This window comes from Rhineura floridana, chromosome 17 (assembly GCF_030035675.1).
Source record: "Rhineura floridana isolate rRhiFlo1 chromosome 17, rRhiFlo1.hap2, whole genome shotgun sequence".
Classification (NCBI taxonomy): domain Eukaryota; kingdom Metazoa; phylum Chordata; class Lepidosauria; order Squamata; family Rhineuridae; genus Rhineura; species Rhineura floridana.
The window spans coordinates 13,212,473-13,226,683 of record NC_084496.1 but is presented as its reverse complement, the minus strand read 5'-3'; the positions used below and the strand labels follow the sequence as shown (position 1 = coordinate 13,226,683).

Genomic DNA, 14,211 nt, shown 5'->3' with positions numbered 1-14,211 from the left:
TTCGCTTATGTGTTCTTTGTAAACTGCTTAGAGGCTTTCTATCGAGTTAAGTGGTATATAAATTTTGTTAGATAAAATAGAACTTGTTAAATACAAACCAACCAACCAACCAACCAACCAACCAACCATCATTAGAAGCTAAAATGATGAAACTGAGGTTATCATACTTTGGATGCATAATGATAAGGTATGATTCACTAGAAAAGACAATAATGCTGGGAAAAACAGAAGGGAGTAGAAAAAGAGGAAGGCCAATCTAGAGGTGGATTGATTCCATAAAGGAAGCCACAGACCTGAACTTACAAGACCTGAACAGGGTGGTTCACAACAGATGCTATTGGAAGTCACTGATTTGTAGGGTCGCCATAAGTCGTAGTCGACTTGAAGTCACATAACAACAAAATAAAAAAATGAGGCAAGAACATGTGATTGAATTGTTGGATAGTCTCCCTCTCCCTCCGGTTCCTTCTTCAGTTGAGTTTTTGCCTTTGCCTAAAGTAGAAGTGTTCTTCCTTTCTCTCCCATTTCGCTCAGGTTTCCTTTTCCTTTCTTCTTTGTTGTATACATACCTCTTTATTCCATTGAGCTTCTCTCTTTAGTCTTGCCTGCTTTTTTCTTAATAAAAGGAAAAAAAAGATATTTCCCCATACCTTTACTTGTTTACCCTACTTATTCTCCTGCTCCCAAGCATGGCTCCTTTTCAAAAGAAGTCTTCGAAACCAAAAAAGAAGACCCAGCAGGTTGCCAGTGCCAAAGAGCATCGGACAGATCATTCATCAGGGAGTGGGGGAAAGTGTGCCAAAACTGTCCTCTTGTATTGCTTGAAGCTCCTCAGACATCAAGTTACACTCTTCTTGTCAATGTCAGAAAGAGGAGATGCACACCTCTTGGCTCAGTAAGAACTCATGATGTTGAGGAAGTCAGGAAATGTACTAGTTCTAACAACTCCTGTGAGAGCACAGTCTTCTCTGTGGCTGCAAGATGCACCATCATTATTTTTGGCCACAACTGCAAATATATTTCCAAGCTCCTCATGCAAGATGATGATGATTTGATTTATATACTGCCCTTCCTCCCAGCAGGAGCCCAGGGCGGCAAACAAAAGCACTAGAAACATTAAAACATCATAAAAACAAACTTTAAAACGCATTCAAACAAAACATCTTCAAAAACGTTACTTTGAAGATGTTTTGATAGCTTTTTTTTAAGATTAAAAACAAGATGGTGCAGTGGCATAACCAACGCACAGGGGAGGAAGAAACCAGATGGAGCCACTCAGCACCATTCTTTCCAGAGGAACTAGAACTGGCTATCTCTCAGATACCAGGAATCTGACAAAAAAGAGGGTAAATTGAGTGATTTTTGTTACTTGAAGTCGCCTGCCTCACACTACTGAAAGCACTGAATATTTGCCCTTAATTGCAAAAACATTTCCCTTCCTTGATTTGCACTCCACTGATTGGGGCCAAGACCAAATTCCTCCTAAAGGGGCTTCTGTTACATCTGTGGTTAAGTCTACCCCTAAGGAAATATCTCTTCCAGACTCTTTTTGGGATCTAGTTCTGGATGAGTGGTCTACCCTTATGGGCAGTAAAAATAATCCAGTTTTTATGCCCACAGGCAGTATGTCAAATACCCTCATTTGTCAAGCTACAACCCTCTCCTCTATCTTAGTTTCGATCTAACAGGAAACGTCTGCCAGGGGTGTGTGTGTCATTCCTGGAACCTCCCAATGTTGCATCAGTTCCCAGCATGGCACATTCATAGGCCTCCACGTGTCCTATCTACACTTTGAACCTCTCTCAGTGTATTTTTGCCTTCTGAGTGATGTTCCTGATGGCCATTACCTCAGCTCACTGGGTGTTTAATTTGGGGGCCTTGTCAGTGGACAAAAACTTAAGCCTTTTCCACAAGGACAGTGTGATATTTGGGGCATGACCTTTCATTTATACCTAAAGTGAACTGTCTTTCATAGTGCTCAAGAACTAGTCTTGCCCTCTTTTTGTCCAAAAATGGCACTGGCTCAGTCCTCTGCCTTAGTGAATTCTTAATCATATCTTCTCTCATGGATGACAGAGGTCTCCAAGCGGGGTATTGCAGCTCTGCCTTCAGCCCAGAGACAGGAAACACCTCAGCAAATCTTTGCTCCTCCCCTCGTGCTGAGGCTCAGTTCATTTCCTGTCTCAGCTCAGAGTACAGCATTTTGTGAGATCTCTCTCAATTATTTATTTATTTATTTATTTATTTATTCTTGGATTTATTAGTCGCCCATCTGGCTGGTTACCCAGCCACTCTGGGCGACGTACAAAACAGAATAATACATTAGACATTAAGCATACCATAAACATTAAAATATTAAAACATACAGTAAAAGTTTCAACCCATCCCAAAAGCCTGCCTGAAGAGCCAGGCCTTTAAAGTCCGGCGGAAGCTCATCATAGAGGGGGCATGTCGGAGATCATTTGGGAGGGAGTTCCATAGGGTGGGGGCCAATATTGAGAAAGCCCTCTCTCTGGTCCTCACCAGCCTAGCTGATTTAACCGGTGGGATCGAGAGAAGGTCTTGAGAGGCTGATCTTGTCGAGCGGCATCCCTGACGGTGCTGGAGGCGCTCCTTCAGATAAACTGGGCCCAAACCGTATAGGGTTTTAAAGGTCAAAACCAACACCTTGAATTGGGCCCGGTAAACAACTGGTAACCAATGTAACTCCTTCAAAACTGGAGTAATATGATCTTGTCGGCGGCTACCCTTGATCATACGAGCTGCCGCATTCTGTACCAGTTGCAATTTCCGGACCGTTTTCAAGGGTAATCCCACGTAGAGCGCATTACAGTAGTCTAGGCGAGAGGTGACCAGGGCATGTACCACCGGTGGGAGCAAATGGTTGGGAAGGTAGGGGCGCAGCCTCCATATCAGATGCAGTTGATATTTTTATTATTTATTTATTTTGTTTCATTTTTAAACCGCCCATAGCGAATAGCTCTCTGGGCGGTGTACAAAAGATTAAAATACAAAATATAATAAAATCAACCAAACATAATAAACACAAACAAGGAACAACAAAAATATAAAAGTTAAACACATTAAAATGCCTGGGAGCATAGCCAGGTCTTAACCTGGCGCCGAAAAGATAGAAGCGTAGGTGCCAGGCGTATTTCTTCGGGGAGGCTATTCCACAATTCGGGGGCCACTACAGAAAAGGCCCTAGATCGAGTAACTGTCCTCCGGGCTTCCTGATGAGTTGGTACCCGGAGGAGGGCCTTAGTTGCTGAGCAAAGTGACCAGGTAGGTTCATAGTGGGAGAGGCGTTCCACAAGATATTGCGGTCCCACGCCATGTAAGGCTTTGTAGGTCATAACCAGCACCTTGAATCTGGCTCGGAAACAGATAGGTAGCCAGTGCAAATGGGCCAGAACAGGAGTTATATGTGCTGACCGGCCGGTCCTCGTCAGCAGTCTGGCTGCTGCATTTTGCACTAGCTGAAGTTTCCGAACTGTCTTCAAGGGCAGCCCTATGTAGAGCGCTTTACAGTAATCCAGCCTAGAAGTTACCAGAGCATGAACAACTGAGGCGAGGTCATCCCTGTCCAGATAGGGGCGTAGCTGGGCTACCAACCGAAGATGGTAGAACGCATTCCTTGCCACCGAGGCCACTTGCGCCTCAAGAGGCAGGGAAGGATCGAAAAGCACCCCCAGACTACGAACCTGTTCCTTCAAGGGGAGTGTAACCCCATCTAGAACAGGGTAAACATCCACCATCTTTACAGGGAAGGCACTCACCAACAGTGTCTCAGTCTTGTCTGGATTGAGTCTCAGTTTATTAGCTCTCATCCAGTCCATTATCGCGGTCAGGCAATGGTTCAGCACATCCACAGACTCACCTGTAGAGGATGAAAAGGAGAAATAGAGCTGCGTGTCATCAGCGTACTGGTGGCAACGCACTCCAAAACTCCTGATGACGGCACCCGGAGGCTGCATGTAGATGTTAAAAAGCATGGGGGACAAAACCGACCCCTGAGGGACTCCACAATGGAGAGTCCAAGGTGTCGAGCAATGTTCCCCAAGTACTACCTTCTGGTGACGATCCGCCAAGTAGGAGCGGAACCACTGCCAAGCAGTGCCTCCAACTCCCAACTCCGCGAGTCTCCCCAGAAGGATACCATGGTCGATGGTATCAAACGTCGCTGAGAGATCAAGGAGAATCAACAGAGTCACAGATATAGCGCTGCCCTGCTCACAGCCGAGACTTGAGCCTCCATGGACAGCTGGGAGTCAAGAATGACCCCCAGGCTGCGGACCTGGTCCTTTAGGGGCAATCGTACCCCATTGAACACCAGGTCCACATCCCCCAGCCTTCCCTTGTCTCCCACAAACAGTACCTCAGTTTTGTCAGGATTCAGCTTCAGCTTGTTCCTTCCCATCCAGTCACTCACCGAGTCCAGGCACTTGGACATGGTTTCTACAGCCAACCTCGATGAAGATTTAAATGAGAGATAGAGCTGCGTGTCATCTGCATATTGATGACACTGCAGCCCAAATCTCCTGATGATTGCTCTCAGCGGCTTTACATAGATGTTGAATAGCATCAGGGAGAGGATAGAACCCTGTGGCACCCCACAAGTGAGAGGCCACGGATCTGAAACCTCCTCCTCCAGTGCTACTCTTTGGTACCTACCAGAGAGGAAGGACCGGAACACTGTAATACAGTGCCTCCTATGCCCAGCCTCTTCAGGTGGTCCAAAAGGATACCGTGGTCAACGGTATCAAAAGCCGCTGAGAGATCAAGGAGGACAAGGAAGGTACCTTCGTTCCTATCCCATGCCCTCCTCATATCATCTACCAAGGCGACCAAGGCTGTTTCAGTCCCATGCCCAGGCCTGAAACCCGATTGAAATGGATCTAGATAATCCACTTCCTTCAAGTGTGCTTGCAACTGTTTCGCCACCACCCGCTCAATCGTCTTGCCTAAGAATGGCAGGTTTGAGACTGGGCGGAAGTTGTTGAGATCATGAGGATCCAAGGAGGGTTTCTTTAAAATAGATTTTATTATTGCCTCCTTAAGCGCTGATGGCATTATTCCCTCTTCGAGCGATGTGTTAACCACCATCCTGATCCTCTCACCCAGTCTGTCTTTACAGCTCATAAGGAGCCATGATGGGCAAGGGTCGAGTAAGCAGGTGGTTAATTACTGTTAATGTTGTTTGTATTAATTCTTACCGTACCGTTTGATTGCCAGCATTCCAGACATATGTTGAGTGGCTGCTTGGACCTCTGCCTGCATGTTTGCCATATATTTATTATTTATTTATTTATTTAATTTGTCTCCCGCCCTTCCTCCCAGCAGGAGCCCAGGGCAGCAAACAAAGCACTAAAACATCATAAAAACAGATCTTAAAATACATTAAAACAAAACAGCATTAAAAAAAACATTTTTAAAACAACCTTAAAAAAGGGTTAAAAACATTATTAAAAAACATATTAAACAATTCTGACACAGATGCAGACTGGGATAGGTCTCAAAAGGCTTGTTGAAAGAGGAAAGTATAATTTGCAGGTGTCTGCAACAGCAGCCTTCAGCAGGTATGTTCTTCAGAACATCCTTCTGCCTCACTGAAACAGCCACCTTTTAAAATCTAGTCCCTACCTTTGCCCATTTTGTCTGTTAGCTTGTTCCATCCTGTAGATTTATCCTATGCCAACTTGAGAAAGGAACATTAATCACTTACTGTGAATAGGTCTTCTGGGTTGGCACAGAGATCCATCTCCAGCTGTACTCTGAGGGGTTTTTGTGTATGTGCGTTTCCAGTGGCTATTTCCCATTAACTCATTTTTGTCCCGTTCCATTGTACTTTCACTCTAGCCTACCTCATCTTCCTCAGCCAGGCATGTGTCTGCCTGGGTATCCTACCTGATTCACATCTCCTTGTGGGGAGAAGGATCATGGGGATTATGTTTTCCTGTTTTCTGTGGGACCTTTCCCCTTGTAGCTTAGCAACAGACAGAACTGGAGGAGGATCCAGAGGGAGACCTCCAACAGTTCAATCACATGTCCTTACTTTAGGCAAATCATAGGGCACAATTCATCACATGGATGTATCCCTATGCCAGCCTAGAAGTCGTATTCATGGTAAGTGATCAAAGTTCCTTTTTGGAAATCATAGCTTTAGTTTGAAGGTGTTCGTCTGATATCCTATACTTTGAAATGTTCTGAATTGATGTTTCCAGGCATCATTAGAAGTCTTGCAGCCCACACGTTAAACCCTGAACAAGATGTCAGCCAGTGGACCACAGCAGACAATGATGAAGGTCATAGTAGTAACCAGCTGAGACTGGTTCTGCTTCTTCAGTATTTGGAGAATTTGGAGAAACTGATGTACAATGCTTATGAAGGATGTGCTAATGCACTCACATCTCCACCCAAGGTTTGTGTTCTCTACAGTAATTGTAGTATCTTGCATTGCATCTCCAAATTGCCTTCAGGCATACCCATTAACCTTCTTTGTATGTGACTTTAAACCATGGTTTACATGAACCATGTTTACTACATAAATTAGCCTCACCTCCTCCTGGGCTTATATGTTTTAACTATAACCTGTAATGCAGATGTACATGAGAACCCCAGGCATTTTTTTCCCCTGGAAAACTCTGACCTGCTGCTATGCTACTGTTAGTTGAGCCTGTTTTCCATGGAGCCACCACTTGCTCTCACACATTCCTGTCACCCCTTTCCTCCTGTCACATGGCTAGGAGGAGTTTGGATGCTTTTGCTGTTTGTTTTCCTCTGAACCAGGGATTATGTGTTAACACTAATTATGGATAGTTTCAACAAGCCAGTTTCATGACCCATAGTTTGAAGCTGGTTTGTTTTGAAACTAGCTGTAGTTAGTATTAAACTGTGATCCAGGCTCATATTAAAACACAATCCCCTGTTTGAGTGAAACAACAAGCTGCACTTTAAGGGAAAGCAAAATTGGGGGGGGGGAGCCTTTAAGCCCAGGAAGAAGTGTTAATGTGGCGCTAAAACATGGCTTAGCATTGCTGGGTGTGTTTCAATGAAGCCATTATCTCCATAGTCTTGAATTGCAATAAACCTAGCCCAGGATTTGCTGTTTAGATTAGTAATTCGGCAGACACATTGCTCAAGGGTACAGTTCCCTTACAAGTGTCAGAATAAACCTGACCAATTTCTGGAAAAAGATCACCAGCAATCAAACACTTCACAATTAACATTGAACCCTAGTTATTTTTGACCCTGGTGTTTTTGTGTCCTAATGGTGTCATTAGTTGAACCTTCCCCCCCCCCAAAGAGTTCCCTAGATGTTACCCTACACAGTTCTGCCTTGCCATCCTCAAGGCAAACCTACACGACATGGTGTGGTGATTTCTATTAGACAGCTGCATCTAAGAAGCAAGTGACCTGAGGGCATTCATATACTTTCAGGCAGCTTTGGCACTTGTGTGGTTTCGTTGCTATTTTCCTGAAAATGCACTGTCTCCCTCCCACTGTCTGACAACCATCTTTGAAATGTGGAAATATTTGCCCCCTTCACCAAACATACCACCTTCATCTCTGGCATAAGAATCTTAAGGAGCTGTCTTCTCTTGAGTCAAACCTATTGGCTGACTTAGTCTTTTCTGACTGGCAGTAGCTTTCTAGGATCTTTGATAAAGGCAGGTCTTTCCAAATCCTTTTTCACTGGAAATGTTAGGGATTGAACTTTGACCTTCTTGCATGCAAAGCCTGAGCTCTGCCACTGAGCTGCAGCTACAGTTGCCACCTGTTTGCCCTGGAATGTCCAACAAGTATCATTTTCCAGCAATTTCCAATTAAAGAACATCATATGTGGCAGGACTGCCTCATAGTAGCTGTGCAATTGGTGAAACAAATAGGAGCTGATCTGCTTATCTGATGCCTCTGGTGTGAAGGAAGCATCCAGGCTCTGTTAGCTCCCAGTACTGCCCAGGTCAGGCAAGGATCCTGTGACCTGATCAGAGCTTGGAAAATTACTTTTAAAATGTAATAAGTTACAGTTACAGTTACATGGCCCAAAAAAGCAGTAATTACAGTTGCTCTAAAAGTAACTGATTACTTTTCCTCCAAAGTAATAGCTACAATTACATTTCAGTTACTTTAAAAAACGCCTACAAGGTGCTGGCCTTGGCTGCTGCACATCTAAGTAGCCTAAAACAACATTAAAAATAAACACATACAGAGGTGGTAGAATAATTATTTTTATTCATAAGATAGCAATGGTGGTCTCTCAGCTGGTAAGGGTGGTGGGGAGGGAGGCAGAGGCCACAACTCAGATCTTTGCACGTCAAACCAAATGCAACCCCCCCCCTCAGCCAGCCAGCATAATCTGTCTCACTTAACTACCTCCCAGACCCTGCCCTGCCACCAACTAAGGGACACTCACTCAAGCAAACATTTTCCCCTGAACAGTAGCCAGAGGATGGTGGAGGCCACTGTGTGTGCCAAGTGCAAACACAGTATTCTCTCTCTCGCACGCACGCACGCATGCCAGCCATCTTTCACCTCTACAGTTCTTTATTTTTGTTCTGCTGCTGCCTCCTCCTCCTCCTTTATCCATGTTCTTGACCTCCGGATCCTTTTTCCCTCCACTCCATTCTTCACCACTACTATCTGTTTTTTAAAATAATTGTTTTCATCACTCCACCCCGTTTCACTCTCCACCTCCTCCCTCGTCGCCTCCTACCCATCCACAGAGCATGAGGAAAGAGCAACACTGCACAGAAACCCAATTTGAGGGACATGATTTTCATCCACAAATCAGAGGAGCAGAAGACTTCCCCTGCTCGCCCCCAAAGTAATGCCCCAAAGTAATTCTGGAAACGTTACAATTACTCCACAAAAGTAGTAAAATTACTCCTAGTTCTATTACAATCGAAATGTAAAGGAATTACCCACTCGTTACTCAAAAAAGTAATGAATTACAAGTAATTCGTTACTTGTAACTAGTTACTTACAAGCTCTGGACCTGATTGTTGTATACTACGTCTAGCTCTTACTAGCTGCTCCTCGGTTCCCTCCCTCCCTTGCCCACAAACAGAGCTCCTTCTCTTGCCTCTGATATGTTGCTCCTCAATTGTTTCTTTCTTTACTTTGTGCCTCAGCAACTTGCATTACTAGGTTGATGGCTGTTGCAGCGCTATCAAACAGATCTGTTTAATTTTCCAGTCTTATAATTCTGGGTTGTATCCAGCTGAATTTTGCTCAGAGTAGACCCGCTGAAATTAATGGAATTACTAATCTAGTTCCATTAATTTCAGCGGGTCTACTCTTAGAAATTAATTGGATTCAACCCTCTGTTTTAATGTTGCTATGTTTTCATTATTACATACTATGTGTGACCTTGTTTTGTGTAGTTCTAGTTCTACAAGATTTTGCTTGTGAAAGAAAAGGGTAAAATTTAAATAAGAATATTAGTATTTGAGACATTGATAGACAAGCTGCAAATAATTCTTCAGTGTACTGAACAGATAATACGAAAACAAATTTTTCCTTCTCTCTTTTTATGAAGGTTATCAGGACATTCTTCTATACTAATCGCCAGACTTGTCAAGATTGGTTGACTCGAATTCGACTTTCCATCATGCGGGTTGGATTGTTGGCTGGACAGCCAGCTGTGACAGTAAGGCATGGCTTTGATTTACTGACAGAAATGAAGGCCAATAATTCTCAGGTACTGCCTTTCCATAGTTTTTCCTGTAGTATTTTCTCTTAGTAAACAAGGGTGACTTTAATTCATAGCAAATGGGTCTCGTGTTTAACTCTTCTGAGTTAGTTGCGTGTTATAAGGTAATTGTGTGAGGCAACAATAAAGAATGATCCGTTATAGCAAGCTCACACATTCTGATAAACCTAAGTTGTTGTAGCTGTCTTGGTTCCAAAGAACAAGAATTTGTCATTGGAGCCATTGAATTAGAGCCAATTGCCTCAGTTTTAAATGATGCTTGCAGTGGGTTGTTGGGGTTGGGAAGTGTGATGATTGTATTTCAGAGATGATTATAAGGGTATACACAGACCTGTATGTGAGTTTAAAAGGGCTCTGTGGGTTGGTATAATCTTATTTCACTCTAGGCTATAAATTGAAGTCTCTGTTTTCTCCATCCCGTTATCAGGGAAATGAATTGGAAGTAACAATCATGATGGTGGTAGAAGCACTCTGTGAACTTCATTGCCCTGAAGCAATCCAAGGAATAGCTGTCTGGTCATCTGCTGTAGTTGGAAGGAGTCTTGCCTGGATTAATTCTGTAGCCCAGCAGGCAGAAGGACGGTGAGTTAGTCCAAACACATGACTTCTCTGAGAGTATATGTATGTATTTTTAAAAAATTTAAGTGAAATGGAATTTCTCCCCCTTTCAAATCAGTGTGTGTGTGGGGGGGGGGGGAATGGGAGTCTTCTGCCCTAGCTCATTAGTTCTGAGGAAGAGACAGAAAAACCTGTGAGCAAGAGGACATATTCCCTGTTTAATAAATCACTCTTCCCCCTTATTCTGAGGAAGAAGCCCAGAAGTAAGGGGGAAATGGCACCTTAGAAGGGGGGGCAGTATTTAATGGCACCACTTAGCTGGCTTGGAGTGAGCTTCTGGTCCGCTTGTTGCCAAGGCTTACTGTATACTTTTTTCACTGCAACAAAAGCAAAAATATTTTGCTGAAGGATGGAATATATCAGTATAAACAAAAATGATACTGTAGAAGGTTTTGGTTAATAGATGACACTCAAATCTTTCTAAGGTTTGAAAAAGCAGCTGTGGAGTACCAGGAGCATCTTTGTGCCATGACAGGAGTGGATTGCTGTGTCACAGGCTTTGATAAATCTGTCCTGAAGTTGGCCAATTCGAACAGCGGCAACAATGCTAGCCCCAAACATTCTGTAAATGGTAAGCATTACTGAAGGTAGAATGTGTTGATTTGAATGTGAGATGGCCACCTGACTGCCTAGGTCTCTCTCCCTGCCCCCCCCCCAACACATCTCATTGCAGATTGAGTGAGGTGTGGCATCGTTTTTTAAAAATCTTTACTTTCACAGGGGATTCACGGAAGACAGTACTGGCTAAATCAAGTGACTCTTCACCCGAAGTCATAAATTATCTGGGTAACAAAGCTTGTGAGTGTTACATTTCTATTGCTGATTGGTCTGCTGTACAAGAATGGCAGAATGCGGTCCACGACCTGAAAAAAAACACAAGCAGTGCCTCAGTCAGTTTAAAAGCAGACTTCAATTACATCAAGTAAGTATCATTTACTTCTGTGACAGTAAGTGGTCACAAGAATATATGCCAGCTTGCTTGATAGTGTAGAACAGGAAAAATGGGAAGCAAGGACTTGCAGGACTTGCACAGTTGAGGTGAAAACAGATCACAGCTGTATATAACAGGAAGGCCAACAGGGACTAGCACAGCCAGCCCCTGACCAACCCCAGTGCAGCTTGGGTGAAAGATGATAGGAAGATGCTGCTGCGGCTTCTGCTTCCACAAGTTGGATGGTTTTCTCGTTTGCCAGCCCTGGGGTGCGCTTTCGTTTTCCTCTCTGGTTCCAGGACCATTTTGGTCATTGAGGCTTCTTTAGACTTTATTTAGTCTAAATTTATGTTTTAGATTTTATTCTGTTTTTTTATTTGCTTGTATAGCACTTCAGGACTTTAGTGGGAAGCTGTACATAAATTCAGTAAACGATAACCTGAATCTTTGCCTCATAGAATTAAAATCAAAATATTAAAGTGGCTGTAATTCTGTGCTCTGCAAATCATGTGTTTATATTTTGGTGCCTTGTTTAAAGCCTTCTTGACAAACAAGATACTAAATTTTGTTGGATTTCTCAGTTCTTATTTAGGATGATCAAGATAAAATATAAAAATATATTAAAACTTTGTTGCAGGTCTCTAAGCAGTTTTGGATCTGGAGAGCTTGCAAAATGTACAGAACAGCTAGAATTGCTTCCAGGTGAAGATATCAACCTGCTTATTGGAGGATCCAAAGAAAAAATAGGTATAAATGAAACTCTACTAGATACATGGAGATACCCAAGTGTAGTAGGCCTGGGAAACTCTATTTTGATATCCATGCTTGTGTATTAGTGATGCTACTTCTACATTTTGTTAAAGGGTGGGGGGACAACAAGAAGAAAAATGAATGTCAGCAACTATTGATACATATATACATGTTAATAACCTTTGTAGATATGAAGAAGCTCCTTCCTAACATGCTATCTCCTGACCCAAGAGAACTTCAGAAGGCAATTGAGGTTCAATTATTGAGAAGCTCAATATGTCTGGCAACAGCTATTAACCACATTGAACAGGAACAAAAGTGGCAACCCATTACTGAGTGAGTCTTTAAAGATGCCTGAAATTCAGAATAGAACATGAGTTTTCAATAGACTGTCCTATCCAGGCAACTACAACTGCAGAGGCTGGTTGCTGTGTGTTTGTGGAGTTCCTATCTTTCTCCCCTTTATTTATTGATTTATTGATACTTCTCATACTATACCCAAGGGTCCCCAGGCGGGTTACCTAAAAAGATGAATAAAATTACAGCATCTAAAATCAACCATGGTATTACAAAAGATATAGCAGCATGTCCAAAGAGTAGATGGGAATTGCTAGGGTGAAATTGATTTAAAATATCTCAGCCCACCCCTCTGAAAGTTGGACAAAGAAGGTGCAAAGGAAAGCTGTACAGTGTGTGAGTAAACCTTTGGCCCTCTGGATGTTGAACTACAACTCCCATCAGTTGTAGCCCACATAGCCAGTGGCCAAGGATGATGAGAACTGTAGTTCAGCAACATCTGAAGGGCCAGAGGTTCTCCACCCCTTCTTTACAATGTCTGTGCAGAATGCACTCAGATGGGAAAGCATAATTAGCAATCATCTCCTCTGTTAGGAAGTGTGATTTATTTATATCTTATTCAATTTATACTATATCTTATTCTTAGTACACTTATTTTGTGTCTTAAGGAAGTATAACAGCTTGAGTCATTCTTATCTCATCCAACCTTTTATTTCAGGAACCTTATAAAATATTTGAAACAGACTTCGCGAATTGCCATCGGACCTTTAAGGCTTGCCACCCTGACAGTGTCTCAGTCTTTACCAGTACTGAGTACGCTGCAGCTGTACTGTTCATCTGCTTTGGAAAATACAGTGTCAAATAAACTTTCCTCAGAGGTATTTTTGTTTCGTGTACCTAAGCATTTGTCAAATTCACATATTTATATGCATTGATGCACACATGCATGCACATTCACATTGAGGGGAAAAGTTCCATTGACTAGTGACTCCTAAGCACACTTGATAATCATGAAGGTCATAACACCTTCAGAGGAAATAAGAACTTTCTACCCCTCTACAGGTGTTGATTACACAAAGCTAAGTTAAGATGATTGCGTTTAGACAGCTTAAAGCTCTATCAAGCACTGAACTGTTGTGCTTTTTACAGGATTGTCTCATTCCTCTCTTCAGTGAAGCGTTGCGTTCATGCAAGCAACATGATGTAAGGCCATGGATGCATGCCTTAAGATATACTATGTACCAGAACAAGTTGCTGGAGAAACTTAAAGGTATATACATCAAAGTAGAAACAACTCTCTTTTTAGGCTCAACAGATAATTAGCCTCCAATTTGTGTTTATTGTTCATAGCCTACAATATTACCTGTTTTCAACTTATATTGATATGTACAGTCATCTCAAATGATCCTAAAGCATTAACTTGCTCAGAAGAACAGATTTCATCAGAGATATCTTTGGGATTAAATCAACCACATGTTTCAGCAGATTTTTTCACATTTAAGGAAAATGTAAAAAAAATTGTCTAGGGCAATATTTGATGATAAAGTGCATGGTTTGTTTTTAAAAAGACTTTGCTGGACACTTCTGGCTTTTAAAAAAATAGATACACACACAGCAGCAAGCCATCTTAATGTATAGGTGTGTAACAGAACTTACAAAAACAGCTTCAAGGTACAGTAGGGCCCTGCTTCTTGGCGCCCTGCTTTTCGGTGTTCCGCTGATATGATGCCAGCGGGGTGATCAGCTGGAGGGGGGCCTGGAGCTCCCTGTTCTCCAGCTGATTGTGCCAGAGGAGGGGAAGATCAGCTGGAGTGTGTGTGCTACAGCTGATCTTCTCCTCCTCGGGGGCGGTCAGACTCCCGCACTCCAGCTGATCTTCTCCTCTTCTGGCGTGATCAGA

The 14,211-nt window shown here is 42.9% G+C and overlaps 1 protein-coding gene across 1 annotated transcript in view; it reads left to right on the top strand.

Moving 5' to 3' along the window:
* The window catches only part of SMG1 (SMG1 nonsense mediated mRNA decay associated PI3K related kinase), a 90,426-nt gene that overhangs the window by 43,732 nt on the left and 32,483 nt on the right, over window positions 1-14,211 (top strand). The window contains exons 21-29 of the mRNA XM_061599121.1: window positions 6,225-6,421; window positions 9,542-9,703; window positions 10,143-10,297; window positions 10,759-10,904; window positions 11,054-11,255; window positions 11,902-12,011; window positions 12,203-12,350; window positions 13,030-13,189; window positions 13,461-13,581. Coding sequence (XP_061455105.1) covers window positions 6,225-6,421; window positions 9,542-9,703; window positions 10,143-10,297; window positions 10,759-10,904; window positions 11,054-11,255; window positions 11,902-12,011; window positions 12,203-12,350; window positions 13,030-13,189; window positions 13,461-13,581 — 1,401 coding nt within the window. The remainder of the gene's footprint in view (window positions 1-6,224; window positions 6,422-9,541; window positions 9,704-10,142; window positions 10,298-10,758; window positions 10,905-11,053; window positions 11,256-11,901; window positions 12,012-12,202; window positions 12,351-13,029; window positions 13,190-13,460; window positions 13,582-14,211) is intronic.